Below are 13636 nucleotides of genomic sequence, written 5' to 3' on the forward strand. Positions count from 1 at the left end.
CTCTAATTGTGTCCCCTCACTGTCCTTGCTCCCCGTTTCCCTTGTCCTGTTCCTTTCTCTTTCTTCAGCCTCTTCTGCAAGCTTGCGGCTCTTGTCCGTCACCGAGTCTCTCTCTTTGGTGAGTAGGTCTGCTCCCCAAGCCCTTCTCCCCAATCTTCCCTCTCTTCGCCTCTTCACAACCTCACCCTGAAGAGATATGGCCCAGGTTCATGCCTTAATCTGAACAACCTTCACTGTTCTTCCTCTGGACTTGGACATGGAGTGGGTAGTCCTGGGGATGGGCCAATGACTGGGAGAGTCCTGGGCCCTGCCACCTTGGAGTTCCCAGACTCCTCACCAGACAGTGATGGCCCAGAGGTCAGGGCTGGGGTGCGGGAGGGACCGGCAGAGGGGTCACAGGATGAGGAAAGGACAGGGGCCTATGCAGTGGGGGAGGGGTGGGTGGAGAGATATGAGTTGAGGTGGGTGTAGAGGGAGGTGCTGTCGTCACAACCCCTCCTTCACCCAGGCCCACCTTCCTCCCCCAGGCACGGATGCCCCAGCTGTGGTCAACTGTCTTCACATCCTGGCACGCTCCCTGGATGCCAGGTGGGGCCATGGGTCACGGTGCCCACTCCCATTCTACCCCTGCCCTCCGCCGCCCCCAGCCCCTATTCTCCTGGACTCTCTGCAATCTCGAATCTCAGATTGCAGAGTGCCCCCGCTTCCCTCCTAGGACCGTGATGAAGTCTGGTCCCGAGATCGTGAAGGCTGGCCTCCGTTCCTTCTTTGAGAGCGCCTCGGAGGACATTGAGAAGATGGTGGAGAACCTGCGGCTTGGCAAGGTGTCACAGGCGCGCACGCAGGTGAAGGGTGTGGGCCAGAACCTCACCTACACCACCGTGGCCCTGCTGCCGGTCCTCACCACCCTCTTCCAGCACATCGCCCAGCATCAGTTCGGAGACGATGTTATCTGTAAGGGCTACTGATCCCAAGGGCCGGGGTGGGGCTGGGGGTGTCAGTTCCACCAACACCAGCCATCCCAGTGTGCCTGGTAGAGTTTGCGGGTGTTTCAGTGTTGTGTTTATTGAGAGGTTTCATTGCCATAAGCAAAGTGTGCATTCAGTTCAGTAAATTGGTAGGGAACAGAATGAGCTAATCAGAATATTCATTCCACAGATTTAACAAAAGACCCTCCTTCACTGTTGCTTAAGCAAGTTACATGTATATTTCTTATTTAAAAATATTTACTTATTTATTTACTTTTGGCTGTGTTGGCTTCCCAGGTGGTGCTAGTGGTATAGAACCCGCCTGCCAATGCAGGAGACATAAGAGACACGTGTTCGATCCCTGGGTTGGGAAGATCCCCTGGAGAAGGAAATGGCAACCCACTCCAGTATTCTTGCCTGGAGAATCCCATGGGCAGAGAAGCCTGGTGGGCTACAGTCCATGGGGTTGCAAAAGAGTCACACACCACTTATGATGAAGGTATCTTCAGACTTTTTGTTGAACTCTTGAATATGAGCTGCACACACAGTGACACCTCATCCCTAAATATTCAGCCTTCAACACCTACATGTTGCAGAACCTTTTCTCCTGTAACCACAATTTCAGTATCACACTTAGCCTGACTATGGTTAGATGTCCCTATTACCCTCAAAATGTCTTTAATTTTTTTTTAAATTCAGAATTTGATGAGGTTTCTCTTACTGCATTTGGTTGTCATGCCTCTATCACCTCTTTTCAATTTAGAACAGTTCCCCTGCCCCCTCATGACATTTAGGAACTTGATGAGATTCTTAACCTGGCCTCCTGGGGAGTGTGTGGATAACCGATATTGAAGTCAGGATTGGATGTCTGTTTGCATATTCTGGAGACAGTCTCCAGCACTATCATCAGAGAGATCCATGCCCCTTCTCCAAGGAAAGAACAGCTAGCCTTTACTGAACGCCTGCTGTGTACCCTGTCCCAATTGCTTTCTGGGTATTAATTCGTTTAATCTTCACAGCAACTCCGTAAGGAAAATACTATATTTATCCACATTTTACAGAGAGGGAAACTGAGGCCAAAACTAGTAAATGGCAGGCTGGCTCTATAGCCCCTGCTCTGACTCTGTCATTTGCAGACAAGAGATGGGGTTAAGGGAGGACCGGACTAACCTTAGCCCCACCCTTCCTCCCCCCCTCAGTGGATGACGTCCAGGTCTCTTGCTACCGAACACTGTGCAGTATCTACTCTCTGGGGACCACCAGGAACCCTTACGTGGAAAAGTAAGGAGAGAGAGAGTTTGGGGCTGGGGTGGGGGCTGTGGGGGTTCAGGGACGTGAGGGCTCAGAAAACGGGAGTGAAAAGCTGGGAGATGGTTTGTCTTCAGATGACAAGCGGACTGTGGCAACTGCAGTTCCTCAGTGTGGCCACGTGAGGGCGCTCAGAGGAAGGCCCGTGAAGGCGGCCACAGGCCCTTGGCAACCAGGATGCTAGGTTGTTCTACGCCGGCAGGGGGCACGCAGAAACTCTGGTGGCCCACGGGAGCCAGTCATGCTGGGGGGAACTGCGGAGGGCGGCCGCAGTGCCCAAGTGGGCGCTCCTGAGCCCAGATCATTGAGGGAGCAAGAGGACATTCAGGAAACCCAGGGAAATGGCTGCATCAGTGGCCACCGGTGAATGGCTGCTCTGCTCCAAAGGGTCCTGGGAGAGGCGCTTCTGTGGAGGACGGGACTGGGATCCAGGACTGGGCAGAGGGGGCTTGGGAGCTGAGCACAGCCGTCTCTTCCAGATTGCGGCCAGCTTTGGGCGAGTGCCTGGCCCGCCTGGCAGCGGCCATGCCGGTGGCGTTCCTGGAGCCACAGCTGAATGAATACAACGCCTGCTCAGTGTACACCACCAAGTCTCCCCGGGAGCGGGCCAGTAAGTGGGGCTGGGGCTGGGGAGACTAGCAGGGGTTGTCTTCCACCCACATGGGGTCCAAGGAGACCCACTGTGAAGGTAGTGGGGTCCAGTCTGGGCCCTGAGGTGTTGAGGATTCCCCAGCTTGCGGGTGCTTCAGATTGGGGAACCCCAGAGTTTATGGGGACAGCAGTTTGTGGTATGGACACTGAGGTCAGGGCATGAGGAGTTGGCATGCCCTGACCCCCTCCCCGCACCCCAGTCCTGGGGCTCCCCAACAGCGTGGAGGAGATGTGTCCCGACATCCCAGTGCTGGAGCGGCTCATGGCCGACATTGGGGGGCTGGCTGAGTCGGGGGCCCGCTACACGGAGATGCCGCACGTCATCGAGATCACGCTGCCCATGTTGTGCAGTTACCTGCCCCGCTGGTGGGAGCGCGGGCCCGAGGCACCCCCACCCGCCCTGCCTGCCGGGGCCCCCCCACCCTGCACAGCCGTCACCTCCGACCACCTCAACTCGCTGCTGGGGAACATCCTGCGGATCATCGTCAACAACCTGGGCATTGACGAGGCCACCTGGATGAAGCGACTGGCTGGTGGGTCTGGCAAGCATGCAGGTCCAGAGAACTGGGGCCAGTGTCCTGGGACTCAGGTCCCTGGATCTCAGAGGGAGATCTCAGGGTCTGTGGTTTTCTGGGAATGGGGAGGAGTCAGATCTCGGTTTTCTCAGGATCACAAGGCCAGAGATCATCCCCAGAAGCCAGAATCTCAGGGTCATAGAGTCTGAGAGGGATGCATGGATCCTGGGAATCTTCCAGGCTGGATTTGGAATTTCTGGAGCCTTGGAAAGGGTCAGGAGCTGAGTCAGAAGGCTGAGTTCCTTATACAAAGGGCCAGAGAACCAGGTCAAACATCGGGGTCCCTGATATGGACAGTTAGGGTTCTGGGTCCAAGGTCAAGAAATGAGTCTTTAAAAGGTTGGGATTCCTGGTTCATAAGTTCCATGTCAGGGGTTGAGTTTTGGATCAGAGCCAAGCTAGAGATCAGAACTGGGGTCAGAGGCCAGGGTCAGAGGCCAGAGAAGGTAAGAAGCCAGAGGCACTGGTCAAAAATCATGTGGTGAGCTCCATCTGGGTATAGACCAGGTCAGAGGTTAAAGACTGGAGTGAGATGTCATGGGCTAGGGTAGGGTATCAGGTTAGGATTCACTTGTTGGGGTCAGAGGTCAAGGACCTGTGTCAGGCTAGAGGGTCACAGTTTCAGGTCAAAGGTTATGGTGGGTGGGATGAAGATTCAGGAGCTGTGTCAGAGGTCACAATCTGAGATCAGGTGTGAAATCATAAGTCGATGCTGGGGTCAGACATGAGGGTCAGGCTGGGATCAATGTTAGCTTCTAGGTCAGAGGCACAGGTTGGAAGTCAGGGATGGGAACGGAGGTCAGGGGTGGGATCACAGGTCATAGATGAGGTGCTGGAGTCAGTGGCCGGCCAGCAGCCATGCGCCCCGTCTGCTCCTGCAGTGTTCGCCCAGCCCATCGTGAGCCGGGCCCGGCCGGAGCTGCTGCATTCTCACTTCATCCCCACCATCGGGCGGCTGCGCAAGCGGGCAGGGAAGGTGGTGGCTGAGGAGGAGCAGCTGCGTCTGGAGGCCAAGGCGGAGGCCGAGGAGGGCGAGCTCCTGGTGCGGGATGAGTTCTCCGTGCTCTGCCGGGACCTGTACGCCCTCTACCCGCTGCTCATCCGCTACGTGGACAACAACAGGTCAGCAAGCCCCCAGCTGTCCCCCCACACCCCCCAGCCTGGCCTCTGGCTTCCCTGGACCCCTTCTGACCTCTCGCCTCTGACTTGCTATAAATTTGTAATTCCCACTTCATCCCACCCCACCTCCTGACCCCCAGCCCCTGTTGCTTCTGGACCAATAGAAGCCAGCTTGTGTTTGCTCCCCTTCTGCTCCTTGAAACCTCCTGAATCTGAGGCCCTGTGAGGGTTTCAGTGTTAGCCAGAAGGAGCCATATTTCCCTCCTCCAGTGCTGTGTCTCCCCGCTTGGGTGGAGAGGATGCCCGATTTGTATAGTGGAGTCCAACAGACAGAACTTCCTCCATCACTGGTCTCCATCCAGACCTCGCCAGCCTAATTTGCCCCAGAAACATGAGTCTTTGTAAGGGGCAAGCTCAGATGTCAATCAATTGCTAAAACATCTCCCTGAAATCAGAGGCACCATTTAAAGTATTATGAAGTCTTAGGTGCAGCCAGATCCAGGGCTTGAACAAGTTTTAACTCTAAGTTCCATCTTGGTTGGAAAAGATTTTAAGGTTGTACCAGGGCTTTGTAAGAAAGGGTCCATGGATTGATTAGCTATGTCTGTCCTAGGAGCAGAATCACATAGTAGTATGCATGCTATATATATCCTTGCACACTCATCTTTGTGCACATGAATGGGTACTGCTGTAGGGTAGCTTCCTAGGAGTAGGAGTGCTGGGTTGAAAAGTTTGGACAAGTAAAGCGAAATACTGCGTGGCAATGAAATTGAACAGATTGTTGTATCATGAATGAATCTCACAAACATCAGGCTGAATGAAAGAAACCAGAAAATTTTCAATAGAGTACATGTCATATCATCTTTTTATGTAATGTTCAAGAACAGACAAAGATAATTCATGGTTTAGAAGCCAGGATAAGGATATCTTTCAAGAAGAGGATGGGGGTACAAGGGTACTTCTGGGGATTGGAAATGTTCTTTTAAAAAAAAATTATTTATTTGGGTGTGCTGGGTCATAGCTGTGACATGCAGGATCTTTAGTTGTGGCATATGGGATATAGTTCCCTGACCAGGAATTGAACCCAGGCCCTCTGCATTGGGAGAGTGGAGTCTTAGCCACTGGACCACTAGGCAAGTCCTTAGAAATGTTCTATTTCTTGACTTGAGTGGTGGTTACCCAAATCAAGTGTGTTCACTGGACACTCTAGATATATGTTATGCTTCAGTAAAAAGGTTAGAGACAGAAAAAAATTTTCAGGAATTGTCATTTTATAATTTTTAAATCATCTGAATGGCCAGATTACCCTAGAAAGCTCTCCCTCTCCCATTTGAGTCTCTGGATGCCCTCCCCTGAGATCTCTTCCTGCTGCCCACTCCCCTGGGGGTCCCTGCCCTCATCCCTCACCAGCCCCTTCCCCTGCCTGCCCAGGGCACACTGGCTGACCGAACCCAACCCCAGCGCGGAGGAGCTGTTCAGGATGGTGGGCGAGATCTTCATCTACTGGTCCAAGTCCCACGTGAGTCCCCCCCACCCACCCCTCCTCTCTAGAACCCGAGCAGCTGCTGCCCAAAGAGGCCCTCCTGCATCCTGTCTGATCCCCAACACCACCTCCCCCACCAGAACTTCAAGCGGGAGGAGCAGAACTTTGTGGTCCAGAATGAGATCAACAACATGTCGTTTCTGACAGCCGACAACAAGAGCAAAATGGCCAAGGTGGGTGTTTTGCTCTGGGAGGAGGATTTAGCTGGGAGGGAAGGGGGAACAGCCTCGGGCTTCCTAGCTGACCCCTCCTCACCCCGCCAGCCCTCCTCTTCCTGGTCACATTCCCTGAAGCCCTCACAGCAGCCCCTTCCCCATCCTCCTTCCTCCCCATCTCCCCCTTCTCAGCTCCATCCCCTCCCTCCTGTTTTTTTCTTCCTCCCCCATTTCCCTCTTCTTTCTCCATCTCCTCCCTCCTCCTGTTTCTCCTCCCCATCACCCAGTACCTCATCTTACTCCATCCTCCCCACCTCCCTCTTCCACCCCATCTCCTCCTCTCACCTCTCCCACTTCTTTCCTCCTATTCCTTTATTCCACATCCCCACCTTCTTCCCTCTCCCCTTAGCCTTCCCTGAACTGCCCTCTAAAGGGCAAGGTCAAAAGGACAAGTCCACCACCCTCAGCAAGGTCTGGAACTCCCCAGCTGGGGGATACACGTCAGGGTGGGGCAGAGGAGTGGGGTAGGGCAGACTTGGAGGGGCCCTGGGGTTCTCGGAGGGACTGGGGTAACACTTCTTGTCTGTGTCTGCACCCTGATGCAGCAGACGGGAGATGCACAGGTCAGCCCCACGTCTGGGACCTTCTGCATGACTCTTGGCTAATACCCTCTAACCCCCGCCCCCAACCCCAGCCTCTGCTCTGCCTCCAGAAAACCCTTCCCCTGTGCCCTGCCTCTCAGCCTTGGCTTCCAGCCCCGTCCTCTTTCTCTTGCTCCACCCCTCCCCTCACTAACCGCTCCCTCCGGCCCTCAACTTTTGGTAGTTTTTTTTTTTTTTTAAACTCTCCTCTCAGCTTTCCCCAAAGCTTCAAAGCATCTTGGACTGAGGTTCCAGGGAACGGGAATGCGGGTGCGAAAGGCACGTGCATGGTTGGGTTTAAGGCCTGGACTTGGGAATTAGACCGACTCGGGTTAGAATCCTGATTCTTGGCAGTTAGCTGTGTGATGTTGGTTAAGTGTCTTACCCTTGTGAGCCTTGGAAGGCATCTGGTCGGTGGCCCCGAGCCCCAGGGCTCTGTGAGGACCCAGTGAGATGCCGCATGCGCTGGCACACGGGTCACGCTCCGTATCACGAGCCAGCGTGGATGTGGCTCTGGCTGAAGCTTGCCACTGGGGCTTTTCATTGGCATGACTAGGGTGGCCCTGGCCGTGGGTCTGCACCCAAGGCTCCAGAACACGGCTGTGGGACTCTGTGCCCCGTGTTTCTGCTTCCAGATCTTTCTGGACCTTCTCTCTTGTATCTTCTGTCTTCCTGTCTCCTTGTTCATCTCAGTCTCTCTCTCAATCTCTTTCTTCCCACTTCTCTTGTCTCTTGGGACTCTTCACTGTTCTCCATCTTCATTTCATTCTTGGAAACTCTGTCTGGGGCTCTGAGGTGGGGGTGGTAGGTGTATTTTGGGGGCAGGAGGGGTGTCCTCGTGAAAGTTCTGAGGGGACTCTGGGAGAAGAATCCAGAGGTTGTGGAAGCCTGGAATTGGGGGAAATCTGGAAGGATTTGGGATAGAAGCTGGGAATTTGGGATAGAAGCTTTGGTCTGTGAGACTCTGGAGTCAGGGCTCAGGGTATGAAATGAAAGATCAGCAAGGTCTGGGGTGGAAACTGAGGTGGGCTCCGGGATCAGGAAGGGTCTGCCTCACCTTCAGGCGAGGGGCTGGAGTGTGGACAGTGGGGGCAGGGTGGGGCTGGGGCAGAGGCCAGGCTGGGACTCAAACTGGCACTGAGCCCGGTGTTTCCACAGTCGGGGGGCTCGGACCAGGAACGCACCAAGAAGAAGCGCCGGGGGGACCGGTACTCCGTGCAGACATCACTGATCGTGGCCACGCTCAAGAAGATGCTGCCCATCGGCCTGAACATGTGTGCCCCCACCGACCAGGAGCTCATCACGCTGGCCAAGACCCGCTATGCCCTGGTGCCTGCTCAGCCCCTTTCCGGGAACTCAGCACCCCACTCAGCTCCCCTGCTGAACCCCTGGGATCCCCCAGGGGCCCTCCCTAAGGACCCTCCTGAATCCTTCTCCAGGACCCTGAGGACTCACTGGGCCCCCTAGGATGCCCTGAGCCTTCCCATGGGATGCTGAGGGTCCCACTTGGGAAGCTGTCAGGACCCTAACTGGGACACCACTGGAACCCAGGAAGGCCACTAAGACCCCCCCCCCCGACCCAAAGACCACATTGAACCTTCAGGAACCCCACTGAACACCAACCCCACCTCTGCCAAACTTGCTAGAGTCCTGAGGATTCCACCCGAGACACCTTGAGCTCCCTTGAGACTCCTCCAAGTCCTCTGCAAGGACCTGCCCCAGCCCCTTGGGACCCACAGAACCCCTCGTGATCCCACTGGCCCTCCTCTGAACCTCTGGACTCCCACTGGGCTCTCCAGATCACTCTCTCTTTTCCTCAGGACCCTGTGGATCTCTCCCCTTGGACTCTGTTAACACCCAACTGAGCCCCAAAGACTCTTAGGGGCTCAGTGAGCACCCTGTGACCCTAAGTAGCCCCCAGGATCCTAATGACTTCTTCCCTAGACTCAGAGAGAGACTGAGACCCCAGCCTCTGAAGTCTCAAAGCTGCTTGGAATCAATTGACCTTGCTCCTGAACCCCTCTAAGCCCTCTGGGACCCAAAAGAGGTTCCTGGGGCCCCTTTCATCCACTATATGGGAACTCCCCCCTCCCAGATCCTTTTCAGCCTCAGGGACCCAAGAAGTCCTCCCAGGATACTGCCCCAAGACCCTTAGAACCTCCCCCAGGACCCTGCTAAGCACCCTGAGGATCTACTAATCCCCAGAACCCTGAAGACCACTGACTCTCCTCTGATATCACAAGCATTCCCTTTCCCAGAACCCTAAAGCCTCCTTCCCTCAGGACCTCAAGCTCCTTCTGAGACCTGTTGAGGCCTGCTGAAATCCCAAAGAGCCCTCCTGGGCTCTTCTGACCCCTTAACTTGGCTCTTGAGCACCCCCTCTACTGGGATACTAAAGAACCCCCACCCTACTGATCCCTCCTTTAATCTGTGTGAACCCCCCCCCCCCCAGTGACGGGTAATTTGCCTGACCCCTTTGACCTCTGATGACCTTGCTGTCTCTTTTATAATCCCCCTCACATACCTCTGATTTTCAAAAACTCCCTGTCCATTTCCCACTTACTCCCAGCCCCACTCTGACCCTTTTCTGACCTTTGAGGATATCCTCATGTCAACCCCCTCTCATATCCCAACGAGGCCCCTCTAATCCTGATTCTTCAAGGTGCCTTCAATGGCCACTTGGACTCCTCTCTGACCACTCCTGACCCCTGGATCCTTTTCATTTCTCTTGAATCCTCTCTTGGATCTTGGGGTGGTGGGGTTAGAGGGGAGAGGGTTGTAGGTCAAGGAGGATGCTGGGCCCTCCGGAGTGACCCAGCCTGGTTTGTCTCTCCAGAAAGACACAGATGAGGAGGTCCGGGAATATCTGCAAAACAACCTTCACCTTCAGGGAAAGGTACGCCTCTGCCTCCTCAATCTGCAACTGAAAGGGGCGCGTCAGGATAATAGCAACAGCCCCAGCCAGTTTTTGAGCCCGCCCTTTGTGCCAGGCATCGAAAGAAGGACCTTAACTCGTACTCAGTCCCTCAGTGAATCATCACGGCATTGAATCGTGGGGCGGGGGCGGGGCCCGCCGAGAAGCCCGACTGAGGGAGGAGCGAGCGGGCAGGGGAGAGGCCTCATGCCGGACGATCTTCCTCCTCTCAGGTCGAAGGCTCCCCTTCTCTGCGCTGGCAGATGGCCCTGTACCGGGGCCTCCCGGGCCGCGAGGAGGACGCTGACGACCCGGAGAAAATCGTGCGCAGAGTCCAGGAAGTGTCCGCCGTGCTCTACCATTTGGAGCAGGTGTCTTACGCCTGAGTGGTCAAAACTTCGTCTCTGGGCGGGGCCTGGGGCGGGGCTTTTGCCTGTGGGCGGGGCCTGAGGGTGAACCGCGGGCCTCTGGGCGGGGCAAGGGGCGGGTCTTGAGTCTTATTAAGGTGGGCCTTAATTTTACGAGACTTAGAATGGAAGCTTTGATATGGGAGTCAGACCCGGCGCGCAGTCTCGGGCCTAGGGAAGGCGCCGGGGCAGAACTTTGGGTCTGAGAGTCAGGCCCGGTGGAGACGCCTTGACTCTGTGGGCAGGACCTTGGGCGGGTCTTGAGTTTAGGGCGGGGCCTAAGGGGGCGGTCCTGGGTCTATGGGTGGGGCCTATGAGGGAACTAATTGGTCTGTAAGTCGAGAATAGGTCAAAACTTTGACTCTATTGGCGGAGCCAGGGTGTTCCTTCGGCCCTGTGAATCGGGCCTGAATTTGGCCTGGGCACAGATGGACATTTTCATTCGGGGCTGGAAGTGGGAATCAGACCAGGGGCAGAATCTGGAGCCATGACACATAATCCCGCCATCAGATCGAGCACCCTTACAAGTCCAAGAAGGCCGTGTGGCACAAGCTCTTGTCGAAGCAGCGCCGGAGGGCAGTCGTCGCCTGTTTCCGCATGACCCCCCTGTACAACCTGCCCACGTAAGACACCCCGCCTCCAATGGAGGAAGGGAGCCTAAGCCGCCTTGGAGAATGGGTGGGTGAGGCGGCGAGAGGATGGGGTATGCACCCAGTGGGGTCTTGCGGAATGGTTAGGGGAGGCGGTGCGAGGGACGTGCATGGGGAAATCTTGCTGACGCCTCACATCTTCCCCTGCGAAGGCACCGGGCCTGTAATATGTTTCTGGAGAGCTACAAGGCGGCGTGGATCCTGACAGAAGACCACAGTTTTGAGGACCGCATGATAGATGACCTTTCAGTGAGCTGGGGCCTGCCTGGGAGTGTGGGGGCAGATGGGTAGGGCTGGGGCCCACCTCCAGGGATCACTCTTCACACAGAGCAGTGTGGGAATGGAGGCCCCTGGCTTGGGCAGAACCAGGGGAGGGTGCAAGATGTGGGGGAAGAGAAAATAAACAGTCTAGCAGGGTTTATATGGGAGACAAGTGGGGACTCTCGAAGCCCCTACTCAAAGCCCCACTCCTCCATCCAGAAAGCTGGGGAGCAAGAGGAAGAGGAGGAAGAAGTGGAGGAGAAGAAGCCAGACCCCCTGCACCAGCTGGTCCTGCATTTCAGCCGCACTGCCCTGACTGAAAAGAGGTGAGACCCTTCCTGGGTTTCCAAGAGGGACCCACTACCTCTCCCCATCCCAGTCCTTGCTCCTCAAGAGAGAACCTCTGTGTCCTGGGAAGGGGGGATACCCACAGCTGATCCCTTAATGTCATTTAACTGGAACAGGCAGAGTCATCTTGTACCACTGTGCAGACTGGGCAGTTTACAGGGGCATCTCTTCTGAAGGGTTCACACCACAGGCAATATCAATTTAGGCTTATTCTAGAAGAAAATGTCTTGTTCACATAAAATCAGTATATTACACTATATTATAGGGGTGAGGTCAGTATATTGTGATGCATTTCCAACAGATGGCAGTGAGGAGCAGGGCACTTCTAATTCAGACAAAAGCTTCAAATGGGCTAATGGCAGTCTTGGGAATAAATAGCAGTAATAAGGGCACTGCTCTTAACAACAGGCAGTATTTATCAAATGCTTTTTATGTGTCAGGCATCATGTTAAACACTTGACATTGAGATTCTCTCACTTCACCTTCACACTATGAGATAGATATTATTATCAGCTTCATGTGTGTGGATGAGGAACTGGAGGCACAGAGATTTGTTTTCCTCATGGAACACCAAGACAGGAGATAGAGAGTCCTGGGCTGGGCAGTGGCATAGTGACACTGACAGAGACCCAGGCTCAATCAGGATTTCTGCCCTGTCATTCTAAGCTGTTGCCTCATAGCTACAAAATGGATGCTGAACCTCCAGACATCATCACCACATGTCAGACAGAAAGAAGGAGAAAGGCTTTCCTCTAAGGAAAACCCAAATCTTTTTAGCCAAGGAACGCTCTCCATGGTGGGCTTATGCACATGGCCCATTGGCTAGAATTCTGACATCAGGCCACCAACAACTGTGAGGGAGACTGAGAAGTCAAGTGTTCTGTTTTCTATTCTCTGGGAAAGCAGTGACTCTGGAGTTAGACTATTCAGGTTTGAATTCCAGTATAGACTTTGTGACATTGGCCAAGAAAATTATTTGTGCCTCAGTATCCTCATCTGTATAATGGGACTAGTCACATAGTTGACCCTTGAATAATGCAGGGGTTAGGGGCACTGATGCTGAAGCTGAAGCTCCAATACTCTGACCACTTGATGTGAAGAGCCGACTCATTGGAAAAGACCACAACATGGGAAAGATTGAAGACAAAAGGAGAAGGGGGCAGCAAAGGATGAGATGGCTAGGTAGTGTCACCAACTCAATGGACGTGAATTTGAGCAAACTCCAGGAGATAGTGAAGGACAGGGAAGCCTGGTGTGCTGCAGTCCATGGGATCTCTTAAGAATCGGACACAACTTAGTGGCTGAAAAACAACAAAGGGGAACTAACCATTCACTCATATAAAAATTCATGTGTAACCTTATAGTTGGCCCTCCATATCCATGGTTCTCAATCCATGGATTCAAACAACCACAGATCATGTAGTACTGTAGTAGTATTTATTGAGGGGAAAAGACCCCACATTTAAGTGGACTCATGCAGTTCAAACCTATATTTTTCAAGGGTCAACTCTATATCTACTTAGTTGGATTACTATGAGAATTAATGTTATTATATACAAACACTTAGAATAGAGACCAACCTAGAGTAAACTCAATGGGTATTGGCCATTATTTCTGCTATCATTAGTATTATTATAGAGGAGACTCAAGGAAGTCGTTGATCATAGTTGTCAGGTGAGCCAACCAGTTGTCAGGTGGCAAAATAGCCCCAGAAGCTCCAGGGTTCCATCACACCATCACAACAATCCCAGTGGAAAAGGAGCACTTCTATCAATAGCTTCAGCAAAACTCCCAGAATGAATTCCACTGGACCAGCATGGATCACACGACCATCTCTTACTTATTATTGTAGTCAAGCAGATAGAAGGTACCAATTGGCTCAGCCTTGATCACATGCCCAGTCTGGCGATGGAGAGCCTACCCCGTTGGCACCACACAGCCTGAGCATGGGGGGTACTGACTTTCCAAAGGAAATCTGGAGGCGCTTTTAAGATGGCATTCCTCCATACTGGGTCCTGACTGTCTCCCCACTTACTTCCTCAGCAAACTGGATGAAGATTACTTGTATATAGCGTATGCTGATATCATGGCTAAGG

General features: G+C 53.8%; 1 protein-coding gene across 2 annotated transcripts in view; it reads left to right on the forward strand.

Moving 5' to 3' along the window:
* Positions 1–13636, forward strand: part of RYR1 (ryanodine receptor 1) — a 125076-nt gene that overhangs the window by 65155 nt on the left and 46285 nt on the right. For both annotated transcript variants that reach the window (XM_065926037.1, XM_065926038.1), the window contains exons 61-76: positions 69–118; positions 528–588; positions 716–954; positions 2168–2249; positions 2756–2886; positions 3128–3460; positions 4384–4624; positions 6053–6140; positions 6245–6337; positions 8119–8289; positions 9797–9856; positions 10108–10245; positions 10792–10904; positions 11084–11180; positions 11412–11518; positions 13584–13635. In XM_065926037.1, coding sequence (XP_065782109.1) covers positions 69–118; positions 528–588; positions 716–954; positions 2168–2249; positions 2756–2886; positions 3128–3460; positions 4384–4624; positions 6053–6140; positions 6245–6337; positions 8119–8289; positions 9797–9856; positions 10108–10245; positions 10792–10904; positions 11084–11180; positions 11412–11518; positions 13584–13635 — 2056 coding nt within the window. The remainder of the gene's footprint in view (positions 1–68; positions 119–527; positions 589–715; positions 955–2167; positions 2250–2755; positions 2887–3127; positions 3461–4383; positions 4625–6052; positions 6141–6244; positions 6338–8118; positions 8290–9796; positions 9857–10107; positions 10246–10791; positions 10905–11083; positions 11181–11411; positions 11519–13583; position 13636) is intronic.

Source organism: Muntiacus reevesi, chromosome 2, assembly GCF_963930625.1.
Source record: "Muntiacus reevesi chromosome 2, mMunRee1.1, whole genome shotgun sequence".
Classification (NCBI taxonomy): Eukaryota; Metazoa; Chordata; class Mammalia; order Artiodactyla; family Cervidae; genus Muntiacus; species Muntiacus reevesi.